The 21,992-nt window shown below is 42.2% G+C and overlaps 1 protein-coding gene across 1 annotated transcript; it reads left to right on the top strand.

The window, feature by feature from the left end:
* The first annotated feature begins 863 nt into the window (after positions 1–863).
* Positions 864–21,955, top strand: LOC131264132 (beta-1,3-glucosyltransferase). The gene is made up of 7 exons (XM_058266421.1): positions 864–1,017; positions 11,908–12,017; positions 15,831–16,049; positions 16,486–16,866; positions 18,243–18,381; positions 18,470–18,632; positions 20,712–21,955. Exons 1-7 carry the CDS (start codon positions 864–866, stop codon positions 21,667–21,669), a joined length of 2,124 nt encoding a protein of 707 aa, XP_058122404.1. The 3' UTR covers positions 21,670–21,955.
* Positions 21,956–21,992: the final 37 nt, after the last annotated feature.

The following is a 21,992-nucleotide window of genomic DNA, read 5'->3' as shown; positions in this document are numbered from 1 at the left end:
TGCACCTGCTAGAGCGATGCATTTCCTAGCCACCCATCGGCTTCAGCCATCACATCGTGCAGCAAAACTGTTGTTTTTGTCGGGCGCTAGCCGCTTCTCCCGCTTGTCCGGCGTGTCAGATTGTTTGCGTCACGTTGCCCGGTGATGCAACCGTCATCCCATCGAAATCCCTTTTGAGTGTGTTTCAGGGCAGAGCGTGGCAAATGGAAACAGTCACGCCTTGTGTCTTAGTGTCTTCGCTTTTAAGAAGCTTCTAAGTGGTTTTGAAATTGGTCTCACTGTGTAAGGTATTAGTTTTACTTTACATTTCGTAATAAATTTCAATCGTTGTTGAAATGAATTATTGCAACTTAAAAAGGATCCATTACGCTACCGAGCTAAAAGCACGCGGGTATTTATTGAGGAAATTAAAAGCTTCTCATGATTGTGATTATTTTAAATTATTTATCCAGTTGAAAAGTGAAACCATCGGGCAAACACATCGACACCGCGGACCACTTACCCATTGCACCAACTGGGGGAAAAACAAAAAAGTGAGCTCCACCACCGGGAATGGGTGAGGCACAGAAAAACGGACAACTCGGTGGTTGCAATCGATGCTGCACGGCCATACGCACCCACAAGTGTGCACACATATGGGTTTTTCGCGCCACCAAGCCTACGCTGGCGCTTAAATCACGCTAAAGATCAATCGTGACAACAAACGTAAAACAACAGTGGCTCGAGGAGTGCCTGCCAGGGTAGTGGGAGTTAAGAGGGAGGAGAAAACCAACGCGCCAACAGACAAACAAACAGACGAATACGCGAATCGAACGGAAGCCCGGTGGCGTGGAAAATGAATTGGACCCGTAATCGAATCAATTATGTATAAAGTTGCATTGCCGTTTCCGTCGCTGCTGCTGCTGCTTCCGGTGTTGCTGCTGCTGGCGTTGCTGCAGTTGCCACCGTTCGTTGCATCATCCGTGCCGGTGTCGTCGCCCTCGCCCGCCCCTTCAACAGGAACTCGGGCCACACTCGGTAAGTACACGGAGGGAGGGGAAGTGTAACAGGAAGCCACGTGTGAGCGTGTGGGCAGCGTGTGTCAGCCTACGACACATTCGGTGTTTTCTTTCCGGGGCTCGAGAGGCTGGGCTCGGGGATTGTATTTACCTTACAGCTCGGTGTAAGGTTTAACCGTTCAGGAAGTAGCAAAATTATTCATCAAAAAGTAAAAAAAGGAAAGCTTTGATTTAAAATTGTTTCAGCTCCATGAGTTAAAATTGCTAAAATTGTTCCACCGGAAACTTTACCTCGAAATGCATCATAAGTTTTGTTGGATGAGTTGGATGCGAAATGTATTCCAAATACCATAAATCAGGGCGGTTTACACACTTCGTTTTACATGAAACATGTTACACTGCTGAATGGATTGAGAAATATGAATGAGAAAGTGATTTTTAACTGTAAAATGCAATCAATTATTTTTTTCTATCTTCTCTTAATTCGTCCAATGCTAAAAAAATGATTGATAATATCAATATTTAAACAAACTTCCTCAAAACTAACAAACATACGTTGAAGCAAAAGAACCACAGTGGTTTGCTAACAGCACTCTTGATTCAAATAATGTTTAAAAGCCACTGCCAAGCACCTAGCGCTGCTTCTTTAATCATGTAATTTACCAATGGTACTGACTGTTTTCTGGGAATTTTATATTCATCCACACCAACCCGAACGAAACAAACTATATAGTATACCGGTATACCGTGTTATTGTTTCATCCCACCCCATTCCAGGACGCATCGTTCGGACCGTTTAATTCGTAATCATCATCCCTTCTGAGTGCTGATCGTTGTTTTCCGTTTTATACTAAGAAATCACAGCCGAGAGTTGATGCTCACGTTCTGACCAGAGATGAACCTGATCCTGGACTGTCAGATTTTAAAATAATGGACAAAGGGGATGTGTCATTACATTCATTATCAAATGTTCTATTCCACGAGCCTCCTAGGACAATCTTTTGGTATACTCAGAAATTCATTGGAAGAGTAAGATACGGTAACTGATGCTGTATTTTTTTTTAAATAATTCAAATTAAATTCTAAATAATATATTTGATTGGCAAACCTAAAACTTAGAATGAAACAATAGCTTTGAAGCGAATTTTTTATTTTAAATAGACAAAATAAACTTGTGATGACTTATCACCGAGGAAGTTTGGATCTATTGGATTTTAATCTCTGTTTCACAAACCCCGTAAACTCAACAAATTGCAACCAGGTTGTGTATGCAGAAAATGATAAAAACAGATAAAAATTAACAATCAAATGAATCAACTTTATTAGGTTTGTTAACACAGTTATAGTTAAATTGGAATAAATAGAATTTATTTTTACGCGAATAATTTTCCGATGCATTTTTACAACTTCTGGAGAAGGGAGTTAGATAATTCACAACATATGAAAATGTTAAAAATTTAGTTTGAGACAACACATTTCGTTACTTCAATTAATCATTGAATAATCTTCTGATAGAGCTTTTGTAATATTTTTCTACTGAAAGTAATGCTTTTCAACAATGTTTGGAAAATTTGTGTAAAAATAGGAATAATTGCATTCCCACCGCGTAAATTATATTTCATTCGATAACGCAATTTAACTGCTTAACGTGTGATTGAGAGATGTTGTTAAAACCATGCTTACATTTGATATAACCAAAAATAAATAATGTTGGTTATTTATAAATATATAATAAATATTTTAAAAGTTTTAAGAATTAAGCACTAAAATGTAGCAAAACTATTGTCATAAGTAAAAGTTTATCCTGACGCTGATTTTGGTAACTAGCAACAAATTTGATTTTCCATTCCCTCTTTACTAACGCCAACACTAGTATAAGTTCCAATTGCTGGTACACTCACCCTACACTAAAAATAAACAAACTAACAACCCCGCCGCCACGTGCATGGTGACAGGAACGTCGCAGCATTACAGGTGCAATGTCCGCTTGGCAAAAGTCATGACGCCTGCTGGATCGTCCACGAGGATTCGAACATCGGGAGTAGTCAGCTTGGGAAATATTATGAACGTTACAAAACCCGATGGGAATCGACCAACCCATGCGACTTCCTGCTGTGTTTGCGAATGCAAATTTTCTGACAAACTTTTCCGGAACCGGTACGTTCGTCGTAAAATGGATCAAGTGGTGTTTTGTGAGCGCCATCTAGTTACAACTGCAACTGGCTCGCCAGTTGAAGAAGAAACACCCATGTGTCACTGCGGCGTGGGTAAGCGGAAGCGAAGGGGCCTGTTCCGCGCCTCCCCGAGGGTTGGAAAACAATCTCACCTCTGACAGCCGCAGGGTCGTGGGTCGCACGCGGAAAAAGGATGGCTCTTGCTGGTGGTACTCACCTGTCGGCACAAAGTTGTTTGTGCCAGCCGCACAATCCGCGCCCTCAGCGTTTCAGCTAATTATACTTTTTAGTTTTAATTACATGTTTTATTGCAGTCATAATTAACATCATAAAAGTCGCGGGACGGTCTGTCATGGGCACCACGGTGTTCACCGCAGCCAGTGCCGAACCGGTGCGCACCAAAAGCACATGCCCGCAGCCGAGCGGGGAAAACGCCAGAATCGCCGGGAAGAATCAAGCCTCGGTCGGTGGTCGACTGCATGGGCGCCGAATGTGGCACCGAAACTGTGGTCGATTTCCGCGATTTTCCCATCCGACACGCGCTCCAAAACCGGCGTTGGGCAGAGTTTCGGGCCTTCGGTCCAATCTCGACCCGCGAGCCGGAAATAAATGAAAGCAGTACTCTGATTTTCCCTTTAATATTCTTCACTCGGTGGAAATAACTTTTCCCTACACACGTTCACAAACACACACACACACACATGACATCAGTAGCAGCAACTACCACTGCCGGCAGGTGATTTCCAGCAATTTCCACCCGAGAACTGCACCCGAAACAACCGGAAAATGCTCGTTATGATATCGGGCGGCCCAGTGAGCGACCAGGCGGCTCCATCGGTTCGGCTTCGGAACGCAAAAGGGATGGGGGGAGGTGTGCGTGCCCCCCGTGTCATACGAACCAACCGGCACACCTGGGCCCCCGATGGGCGATGTAACGGCAACGCCGTGCCCAACCAGAGGACCGAGCTTTTCCGGAACACAATTTGCCTCCCTTCGCTCCCGCACCCAACCCGAAAGCCTAGCAATTGCCGTCGCGCAATGCCGCACTAAATTTTCATCGTTGACAATTTATTTTCGCAGGGTCTGCGGTCATAAATTTCCACTTCAATTAGCCTACGCGGGATATATGAAAACTTGCCTCGCTTTCCAGCCCGGGAAAGGGGAACGGAAACAGGGTCCTGGGAAGCACGGGCCTAGTGATCGCGTGGAACAACGTCTTTGTTGTTTTTTCCCCTTCCGTTGGGGCAACTCCCTGCCTCCATCTTTCTTGCCATTCCGCAAAGGAGGCTCCCGGAACAGTTGAATATGTATGCCCCGTTTTCGTAGTGCCATTTCACGCTCTTAATTTGCTCCTTCACTTCATCACCACTCCGGACTGGTGGGTTTTTCACTGCACGCTGGCTGAAATAATCAAGCGTGATCATATTTTGCGTTTACACACAAAAACACCCTATATCGATTTTAAAGTGAGCACAATTTCCATGCTTGGAAGTATTTGTGAACATGAATGCGTTTCATGCACGTTTTTCGTAACATTGTATTTTGGATTACGTATAAGTGGCATTCTGCTTTTACCTCCCGGTTAAGTTGGACGCCTCCTAATACTCTGCTTCCCCAGTAGGGTTGATATTAAGTTTATTTTCATATATCGATCATGTTCTCATCTACTCAAAAGATATACTTCACATTAAAGATAATTTTTACTCAGATCAAGAATAATTTTATAAAATAGTATCACAGTTTCAATTGACAACCATTTAGGCAACATTTTTTATGTTTGGATTTAGATGTTTGGATATTTGGATATAGATTTGCTACATGTTTGTAGTTCCCAAAAGGACATTTGTCCTGCGCAGCCGACTTTACAGTTCGTTGCAGCATCACTGATGTCAAAAACATTCACCGTTTTTACGTCAATGACAACAAGCGAAGGTGCCTGCGTAAGCGAAACGGCCGCAAAGATTAAGCGATAAATGTAAATTTAAACTAATTTATTATCACACGTTCACCTCTTGGTGTGTAAAAAACAGGGAAATAAATTTAAAAAAAACCCGCGTACGAACGATTTCCCCCTGTCAAACGCGGGAAGGCAGCCACCGACTCCCGTTTGGTCAGCTTTTCTTCTCCATCCATCGTCCAGCCGGTCGAGTGGTGGCAGCGTCGAGAGGCTTAATTATTTTTGTTATTCTAATTACGGTGTTTTAAAACTGGTGGCAATAAATTTACGCCAGAAGCAGACCGGCAGACCGCCTCGAGCGCTGGAAAACCCGTACCGGCGAAACCGTTTAGCGAGATTGGCGATACGATAAAAGTGTGAACAACAGCAGTTAAACATGAATCTGCGTGGAGGAAAAAAACCAAACCGTGATGTCCCGACGAAGTGTGTTATTATGACCTACAAATAAAACACTCTTCTTTAACACCTAATTTTGCGGGGTAAACGCCAGTGCAAGTGGGTAACATACATAATTCGATGCAAAAGTATTGTTATTAAATTCATTTTTATTTTATTTCCATCACTATATTCTCTGCAGTGATTTTAGTTTACTCATTTGAAGTTTTGATTCATTAGTTTCACCATATAAAAGTTTTGAAAATTGTGAAAAATTCTTCCCGGGTTCCTTTTATATCTTTTATGCTTCTATTTATTTGTTTTGTAAGGGATAATTCAATTCAGATTTTGAAATTATTATATTGCGATAATGTTCGTAATGTAGTTATTTTATGCAGTAAATAAGAATACCTGCAATCAAATATTTTCTTAAACTAAAAACTCATCTGACCCAAACCTCATGTGTAGTACGGTTTCATCACGCAAGATAATATTGTAAAATCTTTTAAAACAAATTTAAACAAATGTAAAATGTCAGTTTTGTAAATTTAATCTTATGCTAGCTGATGCTGATGCAAATATTTCCCAATGCTCTACTTTCAATTCCGATTTCGTATAAACGATGTTTGATTCAATAATTAAATTCAAACTCTCTACCAAATGTTCAAACTACCTACCTCTCCCTTATACAACCAAAAGTTTTAAAATATCTCGTTAACTGTCTGTAGCACACTTTTCAACCGCGTACCGACAATTTTCGGTTAATGTTTGAACAACCGATTTGATAAATGATTATACATTAAATCATTGCGTTGCTAGAAGTGGATTGAAACCGTTTCAACGCCGAACCGTTGCGGCATTCACCTTCATTTCCCTCGGAGAACTTTCACACAGTCCAAAATCAACGTCAGCATAAAAGATCCTTTGCGCTGACATCATCATCATCATCCACATCGGGTCGTCGTCGTCGTCGGCTGCAAGCATCCGGAATCAACAGCTTTGGCCATTATCGTCGAGTGGCGGGCCAACGAAGCTGTTGGGCCAGAGTCTTGGCAAAGAAGCCGTTTGTGCAGCGCCGGGAAGTATGATGATACCGGGCGCGTTCGAAGATTCATCTCGGCACCGGACGCTGTTGCATCCGACCGAAAAGGCGCTGCCCGATGCCTTTCGCTGATGATGGCGATAATGAGAGCAGATTGCGATCGTGTCGATGGAGCGTCCCTTTTGTTGCGAAACATCTGAAGGTACCTCAGTCTTTGGTCCATGCTCTCGTCATTGTTCCCGTCCAGTAGGTGCGTACGGAGAAGCGGATATTATCGCCACAAACAGCAAGACACCGAAGGTTTCTTATCTACGTGCATGCACCACGTACAGGGCAGATTAACAAACCTGTCTATGTTGCGCACCATGCTGCATGGTTTCTTTCCGTCGGTTGTGACATGCTTTCCAAACCCCCTCCCGGTGGAAAACGCGTGCCGTTCCCGCCCACCTTTGGGGGATGCGATGCAGGCATGATAATGCTGCTGCAGCTCAAATTGCAATAATTTAATGTTTCAAATGAAAATTAATACCCATGCCTCCGATGTAGTATGTGATGTTGCCTTCTACCCGAACAGGGACGATGCGAGGTACTGGCAACTGTGTGACATGGGCCATTTCCTTTTCAACTTTATCTTGCCAAGCGAAAAAAGCGAAAGCCCCCGTGGCCCGTGACTGGAGCGAATTACCGAAACTATTGGCTATCATTTCGCGAAATGATCCACCAGCCAGTTAACGGCGTACGACAGAACAAGTAGGTCGGCGAGAGGAAGCGGTGGGGCGGGAGGAAAACTGGCAACCGACTTTCGCCCCCGAGCGTTTCCCTCCCGTTCCGGCGAACCGTTTGCAACTTAACCAATAATCCATTTCGCTGCAATCTACCGCCGCAACCTCGGTTCGGTTCAGGGGCTCCGAAATACCACAGTGAAAGCCACAGCAAGTCGGGGTGCCATTAAGCTTTGTGCTGTCAGTGGCAAAAATTTTCACAATTTTCCCTTCGCCGGCACAGGGAGGGCATGATGGTCGTGGAATAATATCCTTTTCCTTTTTTTTTCCTTTTTTTTGTTGCTTTCGGTGCCTTGTTCAGTTTACTCTCGCTACTGTAATCCCAAGTACGGGCAAATCGTTACAGCGCTCCGGTCAGTTCGATGCTTTGTCCGTTGTCCCAGAACTACCGCTGTGCGTCCTGCTAATGAGTGGTGTTTAGACATTTTATTTATTAAAACCTTTCTATGGCATTCGCGATGGCCGTGGTTTTAATGTCGGTGTGTTCGGAAAAGTGAGCGTAACGCTAAAAGGAAATAGTCATTCGTTTATAACCTGATTTTGTAATTGTTGGTTAGTTTGTGAGCTCTAAATCATTAAATAAATGAATATTGTTGGTATTTTGTAGGACTATTTATGAAAAAATAATTAAAATACCTATCAATGAACACGTAAAGAACCGTGAAAGCTATAAACAGTTCTGAAAACTTCCATTTAATTTCTAATGGTTTATGTTGAATAAGGTAGATTAATTGATGAACTTCGTTAACATGATTGTGACCACAATTGCACTTAACTAAACTTTGTACTACCGAAATAAATACCAACAAAACGTCAAACGTAAAGTCAACTTTCTTCTACGTGAAATCTAAATTGATTCATTTTGTTTGCAACCTGCCTACAAAAGCCTTAAACGAATTTTAAGAGCTTCCATTTTGCTTTCTTTTTAACGACAGCCTTTTTTCGCAGTTACTTGAACATCTGCAGTGTCACATCCAAAGCTCGAACGTTCGGTTATTCGTCCGCTCGTTGGGACTCATTTTCCGTTCACAAAAAATAAGCATAATACTGCCATCCAAGCATCTTCCCGTTCGCTATCTCGATCCCTCCCTCTGCTGGCACACTTACAATTCCGATCGCGCATTTACCATAATGATGAGCCCTTCCGTGCGGTTCCACTTGTGCCCGTTTGACGTGCCCGGTGGTGTCATCCGTGGTGCACGCCGTTTTCCCATTAATGGACTCCACCGGAACCACCGCAGGCAGCAATCGAAAGCCCCATGGTGTCCTTTTTTTTTTTGTTTGCAACGCTACTGGCGCTGACCATGGCAGCTTTGGTTCTGGTTTTACTGGTCCATGATCGACCCGCAGCTAGGGCAACCGTTCACGTTCGTCCTCTCGGTCGAAACAGTCCGCGTATCGGTTGGTTCGGTAGAAACTATGGTATGATAATTTTAATCCCCCCCGGGAAGCGGACACTTTTCCAAAGAACTTCATGAGTGCGTGTGCGGCGGAAGTTGTGGCGGTGTTGTACGTGTTCGCCGGTGGATCTTGCGGGTGTGATGAAGAATCCTTATGCAAACATCTCTCCCCAAGGCCATCGCTGAACCATCCATTGACCAAACTGAAAAGTTCTAACAAGCTCTTTACCTAGATTTTGCTGTAAAGTCACGGAACCCGCTTTCTCCGGCCTGCCTGTCCCTCGCTCGCGCTCTATCGAGGTTTCGAACGGAGGAATTTTCGATCCAACACCGTCCCGGTCGCCCATAGATCCGCCGGTTTGGGCAAGCATAATTTTATCGATATTAATTTGCACTAATTTCAACCACACGGCTTCCTCCGCTCGAAGCGCCGGTCGAAGTCGACAAACATGGCTGGCGAACGTACTCGGACGGGAAACATGAGCGTTGATGAGCTTAGGGCACAAACACAACACGTCGTGTCGGAAGCGAACGAAAGCCGTCAGTGGTTCGCAAGAGTCAACATCATGATCATCGACAGCTGGACTAGGGTTGGGGTATTGGGCGTTGAATTAATAATATTATGCCAACAAGGATCGACGAAACTGAAACGCTTTCCAATGCTGCTGGCATCGATGAATGTGCGCTTAAATTGGTGACAGCGCGTCCGAAAAGCGGCATCGGAAAGTGGCCGGCCAAAACTAAACTCGTTTCAACCTGCAGTTGGTGATTGGAAATGGAGATGTTTGATATTAAAACAGAATCACACGTCAATGAAACAATTAGAAGAGAGGAGGCTTGTGCCAGGCATACAGGAGCCAAGTACAACGTATGATCAATTGGGTATGATTTCCCGTACCAATGTTGTTTTAATTAAAATACTTGAAGTATGAGGACATCAAAGCTCAGTTTGATGATATCTTTTTCATTAAAAATTCAACAAACTTTTTTTTATATAGAGCTATACTTATTGGTAAGTTATTCATATTTGTTTTTCAGTCACTTAAAACATTCGATTTTGCAACAAATGATTTGAATGGTTTGTATCTGTAATTTAATTCAAACTTCTTTCAAATAGCACTTCTTGCTAAGATTATTACTGTCGTAATGGTCTTGGTATTCAATTTTATGTTACTTTCATAAATAAAAACATTACATATAATTTTCATCATTCATTTTTACCAAAATGTAAAATAACTTTGAGGGTTAAATTTTTTGTTGACACGAAAAATTCTATTGGGAGGCGTAAACAAATTTGAGCTCTTCAAACCACTTGAATTTATCTAATTCAAATCACTCGATTTGCTGGAAAATTATTTTATTATGCCAATAATTTTCTACTAAATGTATCATAACCTCTAGACCATGTATTTTTACATTGGTGATAAAAAGTGTTTCAACGGTTCGACCAATTACTACACGACCACTTAAATTTCCATCGTTCAACAACGAATTTAAAGAAAAACGAATGCACAAGCGTAAAGATAAAGTCAAACAATGTATCGATCAGTTTTTGCTAACCAGTTTTTTTTTAAATCTACCTGTTTCTAGCTACTTAGGATCATCCAAAATTTCTACATTTCTTTCATATTGTTCAACATCGCGTGCCCACCAATCGAAAATTGTCACAAGATTAGGCGAAATATTCAAACATACAGCTCACTGTCGTTTGGTTGAAAAAGTTTCCTGCAGTGTTATGGAAATTAACTGTGCGCAGGATAACAGTGTTCCCTGCTCAATTTATTCATTCCCGACTCAGCCAACCGTACAGACCAGGTCCGACCAAAGGACAGGGTGACCACAATTAGTCTGGCAAAGTGTTGTCTCGCCATCCGCTGGCTTGCTCCCGGTTTTAGTGCCATATTTGTGCGCTTTCCGAATGCAATTTTCCGGGTGGCTCACACCAAAACAACTTACACACGCACGCACAAATTGGCTTCCCGTTACAGCCATCCTTCGTGCGGCCGGTAACTAGTTTGGCAGTAGTTTTAATCGCAACTTTAACAACATTTTCCACCCGAAGCACATGTGCTTTTCCTCGTTCTGGCTCGGTGTGAAAACGGACCCACTTGCAGGATAAACAGTGTTCCCGGACAACATGGAGTTGTACAAACCTAGCGACACAAGAACACACACGCGATCGTGCTGCCACTATTGCACTTTTATCGAATTTGTACCACCACCCGGGTCACGCTCGTGCGGTAGCTTTCAGCTGTGGGCTTTTATTTTTCTTTTCCCCCCACACCGTATGTGTCCGTGCACAACTTTTCACATTTTAACTTGCACTAATGCACCGCAGGATGGAATTCGGCTAAAACTTTAAACTCGTTTGGATCACGAAGATTTGGGTCGTGTCCCTTTCGACGTGGCTGCCGGAACCAAGCGAGCGTGTTACACACACCCGCAAAATCCCCGCCAATCCCGTACGGTCTCAGCTGTTCAAGCAGCGGAGTGTGGTTTAGTCATGGTCTGCAACCTCGGGACAGATGACAGTGGTCCGCGTAATCTCTTCATCGTACGCCACTGGAACCCTTTACAAACCTCCAAGAAGGACATTCTATGCAACAGCAATATTAAGGACGAACCGAGGAGAAGGCTGTAAAGGGATGAAAGCAAATGGCCAGACACTAAATTAACATAAAGTTCAATGTGAAAACTGTTTCAAGTTGACAGGTTTATTATACACTCTATTTGAGTCTAAGCGTGTATGAATTTACAAACAATAATCGATGGTAAAATTAAAACCATTTCGAAGAAATTTAACTTCTAATGAAATGTTTAATTGTTTTTCTTACAGCGGAAATTGAGTTTTTTTTCTGTATAAAACTGTAACGTACCGCCTAACTTTTGTGTGAAAACTTATAGCTGCATTTAGATGAATTCATGGTTGTTCTCTTCAAAATCTTCACTTGTTATTCTTTATTTTTCATCGCATCGTCTAACGTTTACTTTTTGTGGAAACTTTATTCAAAGGATGAACTGCTGGTAGATTTTCAACCACCATTCTTTTGCGTCCTTAACTCACCGTTAGAAGAAGAGAAAATTTCGCTTCACCCTTCAGTATCGCTCCGCGCACTTAAGAAATTGTACACCCTACTAACCTTCTGGTGACCCTTTATCGGGGGCCACATTATTTACAGCTTCCCGTGAGTTATCGTTTTTGGTGCTAAGCCAGCCAGCCAAGTTTAACGCAGCCCGGGCGCAGCGACTGAGGCGAAGCATCATCGATCAGATAAAGGGACTGGATCAGGTGAGTTTTCTAGCCGGTTCGAAAGCACAGTTGAACTTATGGTTACTTTATGATACACCCCTTACTTTTGCTATTTCGTACATAGTTCTTTTTTTAAACTGAAGCACATGATTTTATGGATAAGTCTAAGCAGCAAGCTTAAAGTGCGTTACCGGCGCAACGAATAGTTACTATACTTTTATTTGATTCGTGATCTAAAGGGAATTTTTCAATTTTCATTTGCGTACACACACATTCTATCGATAATCCACGACAAAACGAAACAAAAAAACTCGTAGAAAAGGAACAAAAAATCCTGACCATTGCAACATATTAGTGGAATCGATTGCATTAAGCTTAATTATTCACAGTGCAGCTCATGTGTTTGCATGTTCCATTTTTTAGTGACCGGATGTGGCCATCGCTAATTAATTGGTTCGCTATGAATGGGTTTGGGTTGCAAACAGAATTCTCTATGCTAACAACAATTATGTACAATTTGTAAAGATCGCCAATAAGTTTAACAGTTGTATTTGAACATGAACTCTAATTGGGACAAAAACGCACATAATTGACTTGAAACCGAGAAAGCATGAGCATCAAATAAGAGTCGTTTATCAGTAAATCCAGCTCAACTGCGATGGTAGTCGGGATGGGAATCGGAGGCTACAATGCGTTGACAAAATATAAATGAAACACAAAACAAAAGAAAACCACATCCGCACATGCATTACTTATCACAAAAACCCCCAATTTTTGAAAACGCTTCTCATCACGTCCTCGTCACACCAAGCTGACCAGCAACAACGGAATGTTTTTTTCTGCTGGTTGTAACCCGAAAATTCTAGAAACCGAGCAGCTAACGATTATGGGCAGATGTGGAGTGTTTCGCGTTATCACTGAGAGCGCACAAAGACATCTGTATTTTACACCCACCTCCAGTTAAAAAAATCAAAATGTTAGCAGCATAAATCAACAACCAATTTTTAGCTTTTACAGTTTTCCCAATAAAATAATTTTTAAAATCTAGAAGTTTCAAATGTCAAATGTTTCCAAAAAATAAATAAAATGTAATTATCGCACGAGCAACAATGTTGCAGGATTACAAATTTACTTAGAATATATTTATAAATGTATAAACTTATCATCCAAGTTATTCTAAATAATTTATCTAAATAACTATTTTTTATTAAAGCCAAAGAAATATTTCATAGCATACCCTTCTGATTTGAACATCCACACAACGAGAGCATTATGTTACGTGGCCGCATGTTATCGCACAGGCCACATGGTATGCTAGTTTTTGTTTCTCCCGTTTCTTGTGCTAATCATACGGTTCGACTCTAGCTTTCTCCAGGCTCAATAATCAGTCTGCTCATGGATTTGGTGGCGGACAGAAGTGGCCAAAATTAAGCGGTGAAAAATGGATGAGGAAAAAGCCAAAGTTTATCTAAAAGAAATCAACGAATAGTGCAAATCAGTAAACCAGTTGTGCGCCTTGTTTATGTTAATGAAACAAGGTGGAATGAAAATATAGTTGAACCCTACAGCGTCTATAACACATATCATTTTAATAAAAATTAAGCCATGTAAGTAAGTTACATTGTGAATTTCACGTTCGGCGATAATTTGATTTTAATTTAACTATTTTGTTTAGTGGTAGTGTATTACTCTGCGTTTTGGTATGTCGTCAAACAGAGGATGCAGCCGTTCTCAAAGCTGTTCGTCTCCTGAAGGATCTACAACAAAATGGTCCAGACGATGGCGAATGGACTATCAAGTTATAAGCCGCGTGCAGCAGGTTATGATCTACAATTCATCAACCTTGTGGATGATAAATTTGTACAACTTCAAGGATCGCTGTACTCAACGTTGAACTGGATGGCGGATGTGGAAAGGCTGCCACTCGGAGCAGATGAAGGCACTCGTCGAACACCATTGGAATATTTCTTATTTATTAGAAAACATTTTACCACTTTGATGAAAGTAGGTTTCTTTATGGCTTTATGTTGCCTAGAAATCTTCCTTCATTCTAAATAGTAAATGATTTCGAAACTGTTTCGTACTATTGCTGTACAAACGTTTTCCTACTTCTTCAAGCTGTACTACTCGTTTTTGCTACCAATTTCAATCATCATACGTTTCCTTAGCATGAAACGTAATTCTTTATGTGATGTAGTTTGAAATCTACAAAAATGATGCGGAAAGCATAAATGTTATCTCGCGTAAGCTTTGCAAATCTACTTTACCGTTAAACCTATAGTGAAACACTGTCCAGCCTCCACCGAACGTGGTTTGAATGCGATAAGCGGTAGATTTTTGTTTCAAATATTTTAAAGCACCACGAAGCATTTAAGAGGATTGCAAAACGTTAATGCCAAGATCTTTGTTCGTGTAGTACGAAACTCTGAAAAACTTAAAATATGTGAACATCGCGTTAAATAAGATCATGCCATCTTCTTCTCAAATTTGGTGACGTAGTTCACTTTAACTTACTTGCATAGAGTCATGTTAAGTTAATGAGTTGTAGATAATTCTAGAAAAAACCATATCTTTGAGGTTTTTTCTAGTTTGCTGTGTTCTGTGCTACTGATTTAACATGCGGTTCTATGTATAACGTGCAGTTTGAGATTTTCTACTGTGAATAATTAGTTGAACGTATGTAGGCAACTACCAAAATATTGTGCCACACTCGTTCAAGTTATACTCTAACTATTCACACTATCGTTAATTGCACGTGATCTTAATTTCGTAGATACTCTTCTATCTCCGCCATTAGCTCATTTGATCGACTTGATATCATTTCATTTAGATGTTCTATTTAGAACTCGGTATGAAATGACGAGACGATCATAACTATGCATGCACACAATTATTTTTATAAATAATATGTGCTTCATTGCTTCCAGAGGATGTATTATCTTAGCTGAAATATGTTCCAACCTCCTCTGGAACAATGTTCTCATCCATTGTAACTGTGCTGGAAAACTGTCCAACCTCCTCCAAATGCAATTCGCCTAGAAACGCTATCCTTGATGGTTTGTGTTTGTTGTCTTTCAGCAAACAGAAAGCATCATTCCACCCTAAAATAGTACTATATTATTTCTGTAGTTAACTATTTGTACGGGGTAACCTTTCTTTTAGATGTCTACTAGGTAATTTGGCTCATGGAACATTTGTTTTAATTCATAATTTAATGTGAACCAATAAAATGTGAACCATCCTATCAATTTCAAATTTTTTTAAAATTATTCTTATATGTCTGAAAATTTTCGGGAACCCATCATATTCTTCTGTTGTATTTTTATTCATAGATCCGAAATTAGTTTTCTTTAATTAATTTTCTTAAGACCGTTACTGATCCGAAGAGATGCCATTAATTTACTACTAAAATAATATTATTATGTATTCATTATTTTAATGTTTATGGGCCGGAAATAACTCGTTATCCAAAAACCCTTGAGGATTGGGACTTCTTTCACTCACTGATAGTTCACTGATAACGCTTTCCGTTAGACGTTATCTCGAAGTTATCTCTATTCGGATTCTCTCAACCAGTTACAGGAAATTTTGAAAAAAAAACAATCACAGTTATCGGAAGCATCCGGTCCTTAGGTTCAGAAAAACATTATTTATCAATGCATTCTGCAGCAAAAAAGTTGCTTGTACTGTTTAATACGTGATCCTTCATCTCTTATGCTCGTAAAAGAAAGAAAACAATTGATAATATAAACACTTTTCTCTCGTTCTCCCCTACTTTATACTTCTCTTTCATTCCTCGTCATCTCTATCATTGCATTACGAACTGCACGGCGTTTTGATATCCTCAATCAGGAAATCGCTTCCAACGAGCCGGACAGCGTGTTTCTCACGCATGAGCTGTTTCCGGAGCAGGAGGGCGCGTGGGCGATTACACCGATTCTACACCACATCCGGTCGTCGATCTTGAAGGCAGCCCACCGAACCGCCCGCTGGCTGATCGTGTGCGAGGAGCAAAGCCACGTCAACGTGAGCCTATTAACGCACCATTTGGCCAAGGAAGACTATCGAGAGGTAGGTGTGCGCACTTGCATAGAAACTGCACGATAAGTTTGTGTGAGTGTAGGAAATAAATTGTGTTTTAAACTAAATAAAACATTTATGATATTTGACAAGAAAAGATTAGGAAGGAAGTTTAAAATGTTTGTATGAAAATGTTTGCTTTTCTGCAGGACATAAAACTTCCCAAAACTTAACAAATTCGTTGCTAAGTTACGGCTAAGGTTTGTAATCATCATCAGCATCCGAAAAAAAGGAAAATGGCTGCGAAAAGATCACGTCGCTTTCATGAGCCTCCGGCGTCAGTTTGGCACGTGATGGCTCACATTACCATTCGCATTGCTTCATGTCCGGTAGCTTCATCCGATGTCTATCCTTCTGACGGTTTATCTCCCTTTTCTCCTCTTAAACGCTGCTCTTTTTTCCGGTAATCGTCCCCGGTGGCCTGCAGAAGCTTTTCCTCGGCTACCCGCTCTACGACCGCGAGGCGACCATAATTCATCATTTCGCATTTTTCAAAAACCCGACCAGCTTCCTCTATCCCTACCTGACGGCCGGGGTCGCCCTCACCGTACCGTTGGTGGATCACCTGGTCGACCTGCTGACCGACGGTACCGTGCAGGCGCTGTCGGATTTTTTCATCGACCCTGCTCACGAGTTCGCCCTGCTCGTCTGGCAACACGGCGCAGGATATCCGCTCCAGCCGAGGCGCTACCTCTGCGCCAAAGCGCAACCGGGCTGTGCGATCTGGGCAGCCACACCAACAACCGCATCCGCCGGGAATGACCGGAACAGCGAGGGTGGAGCCCTCTCCGCGGGTGACTTTGGCTGTGTAAGTACCAACGAGTTTCCTTTTATCTTTGCTGCCGGAACGGACACCCTTCATGGACTCTTTTTGCTCAACTCTTTTGATTAAACGCACGAAGCGCATCACAATGGAAAGAATGTCCGTACGGAAGTTGCAACAACGGCTTGTATTTCCGCTTCTTCATATCTTTTTAGCGGGGTGTGTTAATTTTAGTTCCACCAAAACATAATCTCGCAGCATAATTAGTTATCGGTGACAGCATCCGTCTGAAAGTAAAACCTTCCAACTCTATACTAGAGGTTGAAACCCATAATGAAGTACTAAAACTGTATAAATCAACAATGTTTAAACTATTACTACAATTTGCGGTTGTTTCTGTTTATAAAATAAGTTCAAGCGGTAAATGTTTCCTCGAACATCGCTTAGCTAACACTCGTACGACAATCAGAGTTCAAAATTTTATCAATATTTCCATTTGTTTCAATGTTTTTTCATTTTTTCCATTAATGATAAGTGTAGAACTTAAACCGTTCATGGGTACCTTGAAATCCATAAGCACAAATGAAACAGTATCAAAAAGTCAAGCAACTCTTTTACTACGCGAGGATTATATTTTAATTACATGTTTCTTGTTGCTCATTGGCATTTAAAATACTTATAAAGAGATTACGGAAATTGCAAATTAGTGTCAACAAGATATAAAAACCAAACTTGTTGTAAACATTTTGTGCTGCAAAATTGTGCTTGTAATAAATCTCATTCTAACGATTCTAACCTCCTTTTATCGTCAGCCTGAAAAGTGTCAACTTTTTGAGACTGTTAAGATAAGCGTGTCCACGTGTCAACCGATTTAGAAAAAAAAATGCTGTTTTATTAATCTATGATCTTCACGATGTTTTAGGTTGTTCCTTCTCAGACGCAAATTGGAACATCCTGCTTGTGTCCAAAATTTTTTTATTGTACTTTTAAAACACATGTTGGCTGGTAAAAATCCTCTTTTGCTCGTTTAACATTGTTCGAAATTTTCCTTTTTTTTAGTTTTATTTGTCGTTTTCCTCATTCCTTATTTTATTCATCTTTTATCAACTAGATAAGCATGTACTGCTATGGTTCGTTTACAATAGTTTAGTATTTTTTCTTATATTTATATTTTATAGAAACGGAGCACCGTAAAATCTCCCGCACAATTCCTTGATCTATAAGTTCATTTCTGCTTGAAATACAATACTTAACATCGGAAAGTTATGTTTTGTAAATATCAAAGATTTTGCAAATAAAATCTGAATGATCAGAAACGAAACCTGTTGGTTTGTGTACTGTACTTAACCGCTACTGTCTGAAACTGAATTTACATTTAAAAAAATGACTGGTTCCTTATGTCCGTGTTCTCTTACTTCCAGGCCAATACTCCAACGGACGTTGATCGAATCATGTTTGCGGTGAAAACATGCCACAAGTACCACCACGATCGCATTCCCGTCCTCCAGCGTACCTGGACCAGACACGTACAGCATTTGAGGTACTTCAGTGATGTCGCCGGTACGTATTACCTTCAACAAATGTACTCTACTGAAACATCGGATGCATGAAGCGTGTTTCAATAATATTTCCGTCCCACCCGGGGCAGATCCTTCCATTCCGACGGTCGTCACTTCCGTTCCGAACTCGAGCGCGGGACACTGCGCGAAAACGCTGGAAATACTTCAACTGATCGGTGACGAGATCCGGTACAACGTCACCCTGCAAGCGGTCCGGTGGGTGATGCTGGTCGACGATGACACGATTCTCAGGTGTGTTTAAAATCGCTTTTTTTACTGAACATCATGTGCCGTTTCTACGATTTATAAGTTCCATAAAACAATTTCTACAAAAATAGGCCAATGAAAGCAAAACGAATTGATCACGTTTTCAATCGGCGTTATCGTAACGTAATTTACGCGCGTGAATTCCCGCGGTGTGTAATCGGTGTACATCCTAAGCCGAAAGGCTGGGAAACCATTTCCATATTCAAATTCAATTAGAGTACGGGCCTGAGCACGCCATCGCCATTTGTGTGAGGTGAAACATATTCAAACTCTTTACAAAAAACAACCCGGTTCCGTACCGAGGTGAAAAGGATATTTTCGTTGCTATGGTAACGGCTGGAATAGAAGGTTCTGCAAGGAGGAGAAGGAATGCAAGAGAGTAAAAGCTTGCTTTAGGTTGATGAAAATGAATAAATACCGTCGGCTTCGGTGACAGCCAGACTGATTGATTTACGAAACACGGTTGATGGATAAAGGTAAACCACAAAGACGACTTCTTCAAACCGCTGCGACTACGAATCGTTTACAACAATCCTGAATCCTACGTGGCTCGTAATGAAGCGACAACTAGCCTAATTTCCCGACTTACCTCCCATGCATGCCCCGATCAGCTTGGATTGAATTACAAACGAAGCATTACGATAATGATACAATTTGAATGCAAAAATACTCATTACTAGGGCTTATGTTAAGATCCCATGGAAATGGGTGGAAAGGTGATTTAAAGGTCCTTTCTTGCACACTTACAGATTCGTGAAAAATCCAACCCAATGTAGCATACACACAACCACAACCTCATACAAACCATGACCTACCGCCGTTTATGAAACCATAATTCCTCACAATGGCTCACAAATCATCCCGCGGTGGTTTGCCACCCCGTCTCCGGCTAGTCCAAATGGTCCGATCGGAACCGCAGTCAATCCTTTTTATCAAATATCCTTCAAGGCATCGGGGCCACTTCCGCCATTCCGGACACCACCCATTGGCCAATGCGACACTCATGAAATATTCAACGCGCAATGCTCGAACTGACACCTACCACGTTTTCCATACGTTACCTACCACGTGTCGCCCAGCTGGGAAGGGTCCAGGAAAGGGACAATAAACAAACAAAAAAAAACCGAAAGAGTTAACTCCCTCTACTTCCACCAACTTGGTCAGGATAACACCACGGCCATAACGCGCGGTGGAAACTCGCCGGAGCAGTTTTGATGTATGAAATCGGCAATGGAGTCCGCTTCCGGAGGGTACGATTTAATATGACGCTTCAAGTGCATGGTTTATTGCAGGGAGTGTTTGATTTGGCATTAGTGCAAGGCTCTACCACCATTTGGGGGCATTTTACATGTCGTTTTCGTTTTAAATTTTCCCGGCTCAAGCAGGTCGCTTGATGCAACGTTCAGGTTGGATTTTTTCCCCTTAGAAAAAGGCTGAGAACGCCAATACAAAGCATATCGGCCTATATATTTTACTTACACTCTTCTACGTAGTGTATCCTTTTAATACCAAAGCAAAGTTTCGCCATCTGAATCGGTATTTTCATTTGACTAATTTGTATCACTGTATCATTTGTTTATATTTCAAACATTCTTAATTTTCTAGCACGCATTTGAAAAGTAACAGAATCTATGCGAAGTAACTTGCATAGGTGATTATTTTTACTTTCAAATGCAGATTTAAACTGCAGGGTCCTTGATTTAAAAGCAACGTTCATTTGAAACACCGTTCGAACAAATTTTAGCTAAAAACCCATTAAAAAAACCTTTGGCGATAAAAAAATAACTATCTTGTAGGAAATCATTTTTTCGCATATGCAAAACGAGACCCGTTTCCACTCGGAGCACAATTCATTCGTGCGTAAGAAAGCGCCGTTCCATTTTTTCAACGCTACTAATGGCGCTCCAACGACCTACGGAAGGGACTGCACGATGAGCGTTGATGACATTGCGTGTCATAAATCTCTAACGACCGCGTCCTGCTTTTTATCTTTGAGTAAATTGCACCTTTTTATATCGTTATCTTTATATTTGGTACTACGCTTCTTTTCACTTTCATACATAGCTCGTCGTCGTTGGCGCGATTCCTCAGTTGCTATGACCCGGGTCGGGATTGGTACCTGGGCGAACGGTACGGCTATCACCTGATGGGCTCGGACGGGGGCTATAACTACGTGACCGGCGGTGGCGGCATTGTGCTGAGCGTGGCCATCCTCGACGCACTGCAGCAAACGTGCGAGTGTCCGTCTCCGTCCTCGCCGGACGATATGATTCTGGCGGCCTGCCTGCAGCGCCTCGGCGTACGGCCCATCCACTCGCCGCTTTTCCACCAAGCTCGACCAACCGACTACCCGCCGGAGTTGCTAGATCCGAGGCGTACGGTGTCCTTCCACAAGCACTGGCAAATCGATCCGCACCAGGTGTACAACAGGTGGTTCCGGGCGCTCGACGAGCAAAACTCCCGCGGGGGATGTGAGGACACCAACAGCCGCCTGCAGGAAGTCGAGGTAGAAGAGAACCAAGCGGATGCCTCCAGCGTGCCGGTAGAACATCGGAAGCATGGTCAATTCTTGCGCCCAGCGAGCCATATCGCGGCACGGAACGAAAACGACAGCCTACGTGAGCATCGTCCTACCACCGTGACCGGAGGTCCGTTGCGGATGGAAAGCGGACGTGCAGCACACCAAACTTCCCCCGAAACCCACAGCGGTCCTCTTAACCAGCAGCCGGGGGAACACATGGTGCGCCGGGCGATAACGGAAACCCACACGGTACCTTTCCCAACCGTCGACAGTCCGGTTCTGGGGACGATACCGACGAGCAGCGTCAGCACCGGAACGCCGACGGTCGCAGGTCCAGTCACACCTGGCGTGGCAGCGGTAGCAGTCGCCACACCAACGCAACATATCGCTCGCAAGCAACTGTGCGAAAGTAATGAGCTTCAATCAAACGGGGACTTTTTGCTGCGGCAGCAGGCAAACCTCCAGGAGTCGACAAACATAATCAAACATACCGATCTTTAGACGGCAGGGGGAGAGCGGGAGAGGGGGATGTTGCTGAGGTGGCATCAAATGGAAAGCTTTCACCGAGCGAGGGAAAATAAAAGAGCGTGAAGAGATGGAAAATGCGATGTTAGTCACGTGCTAAAAGGATCCCCACAGGGAACCCATAACATTTGGTTCCGACTTTCAGCACCCGAAAGATGCGTTAGGGAACCGACGAAGGACACTTTAAAAGGAACGTGTCCTGCTTGGCGTCATAAACATTCACGTCACAAAGAAAGTAAGTACAATAACGTACACAACTGTAGGAAACAAACGATAAAGATTACAACATATGGTTAATT

This window comes from Anopheles coustani, chromosome 2, assembly GCF_943734705.1.
Source record: "Anopheles coustani chromosome 2, idAnoCousDA_361_x.2, whole genome shotgun sequence".
Classification (NCBI taxonomy): Eukaryota; Metazoa; Arthropoda; class Insecta; order Diptera; family Culicidae; genus Anopheles; species Anopheles coustani.
This window is presented reverse-complemented; position numbering and strand designations above follow the sequence as displayed.

Excerpts from the sequence above, each read along its gene's own strand:
- LOC131264132 (XM_058266421.1), top strand. The coding sequence starts at position 864 with ATGTATAAAGTTGCATTGCCGTTTCCGTCGCTGCTGCTGCTGCTTCCG. Across the intron at positions 18,382-18,469 it reads GTACTTCAGTGATGTCGCCG|ATCCTTCCATTCCGACGGTC; the intron begins GTACGTATTACC and ends CACCCGGGGCAG. Across the intron at positions 18,633-20,711 it reads GACGATGACACGATTCTCAG|CTCGTCGTCGTTGGCGCGAT; the intron begins GTGTGTTTAAAA and ends TTTCATACATAG.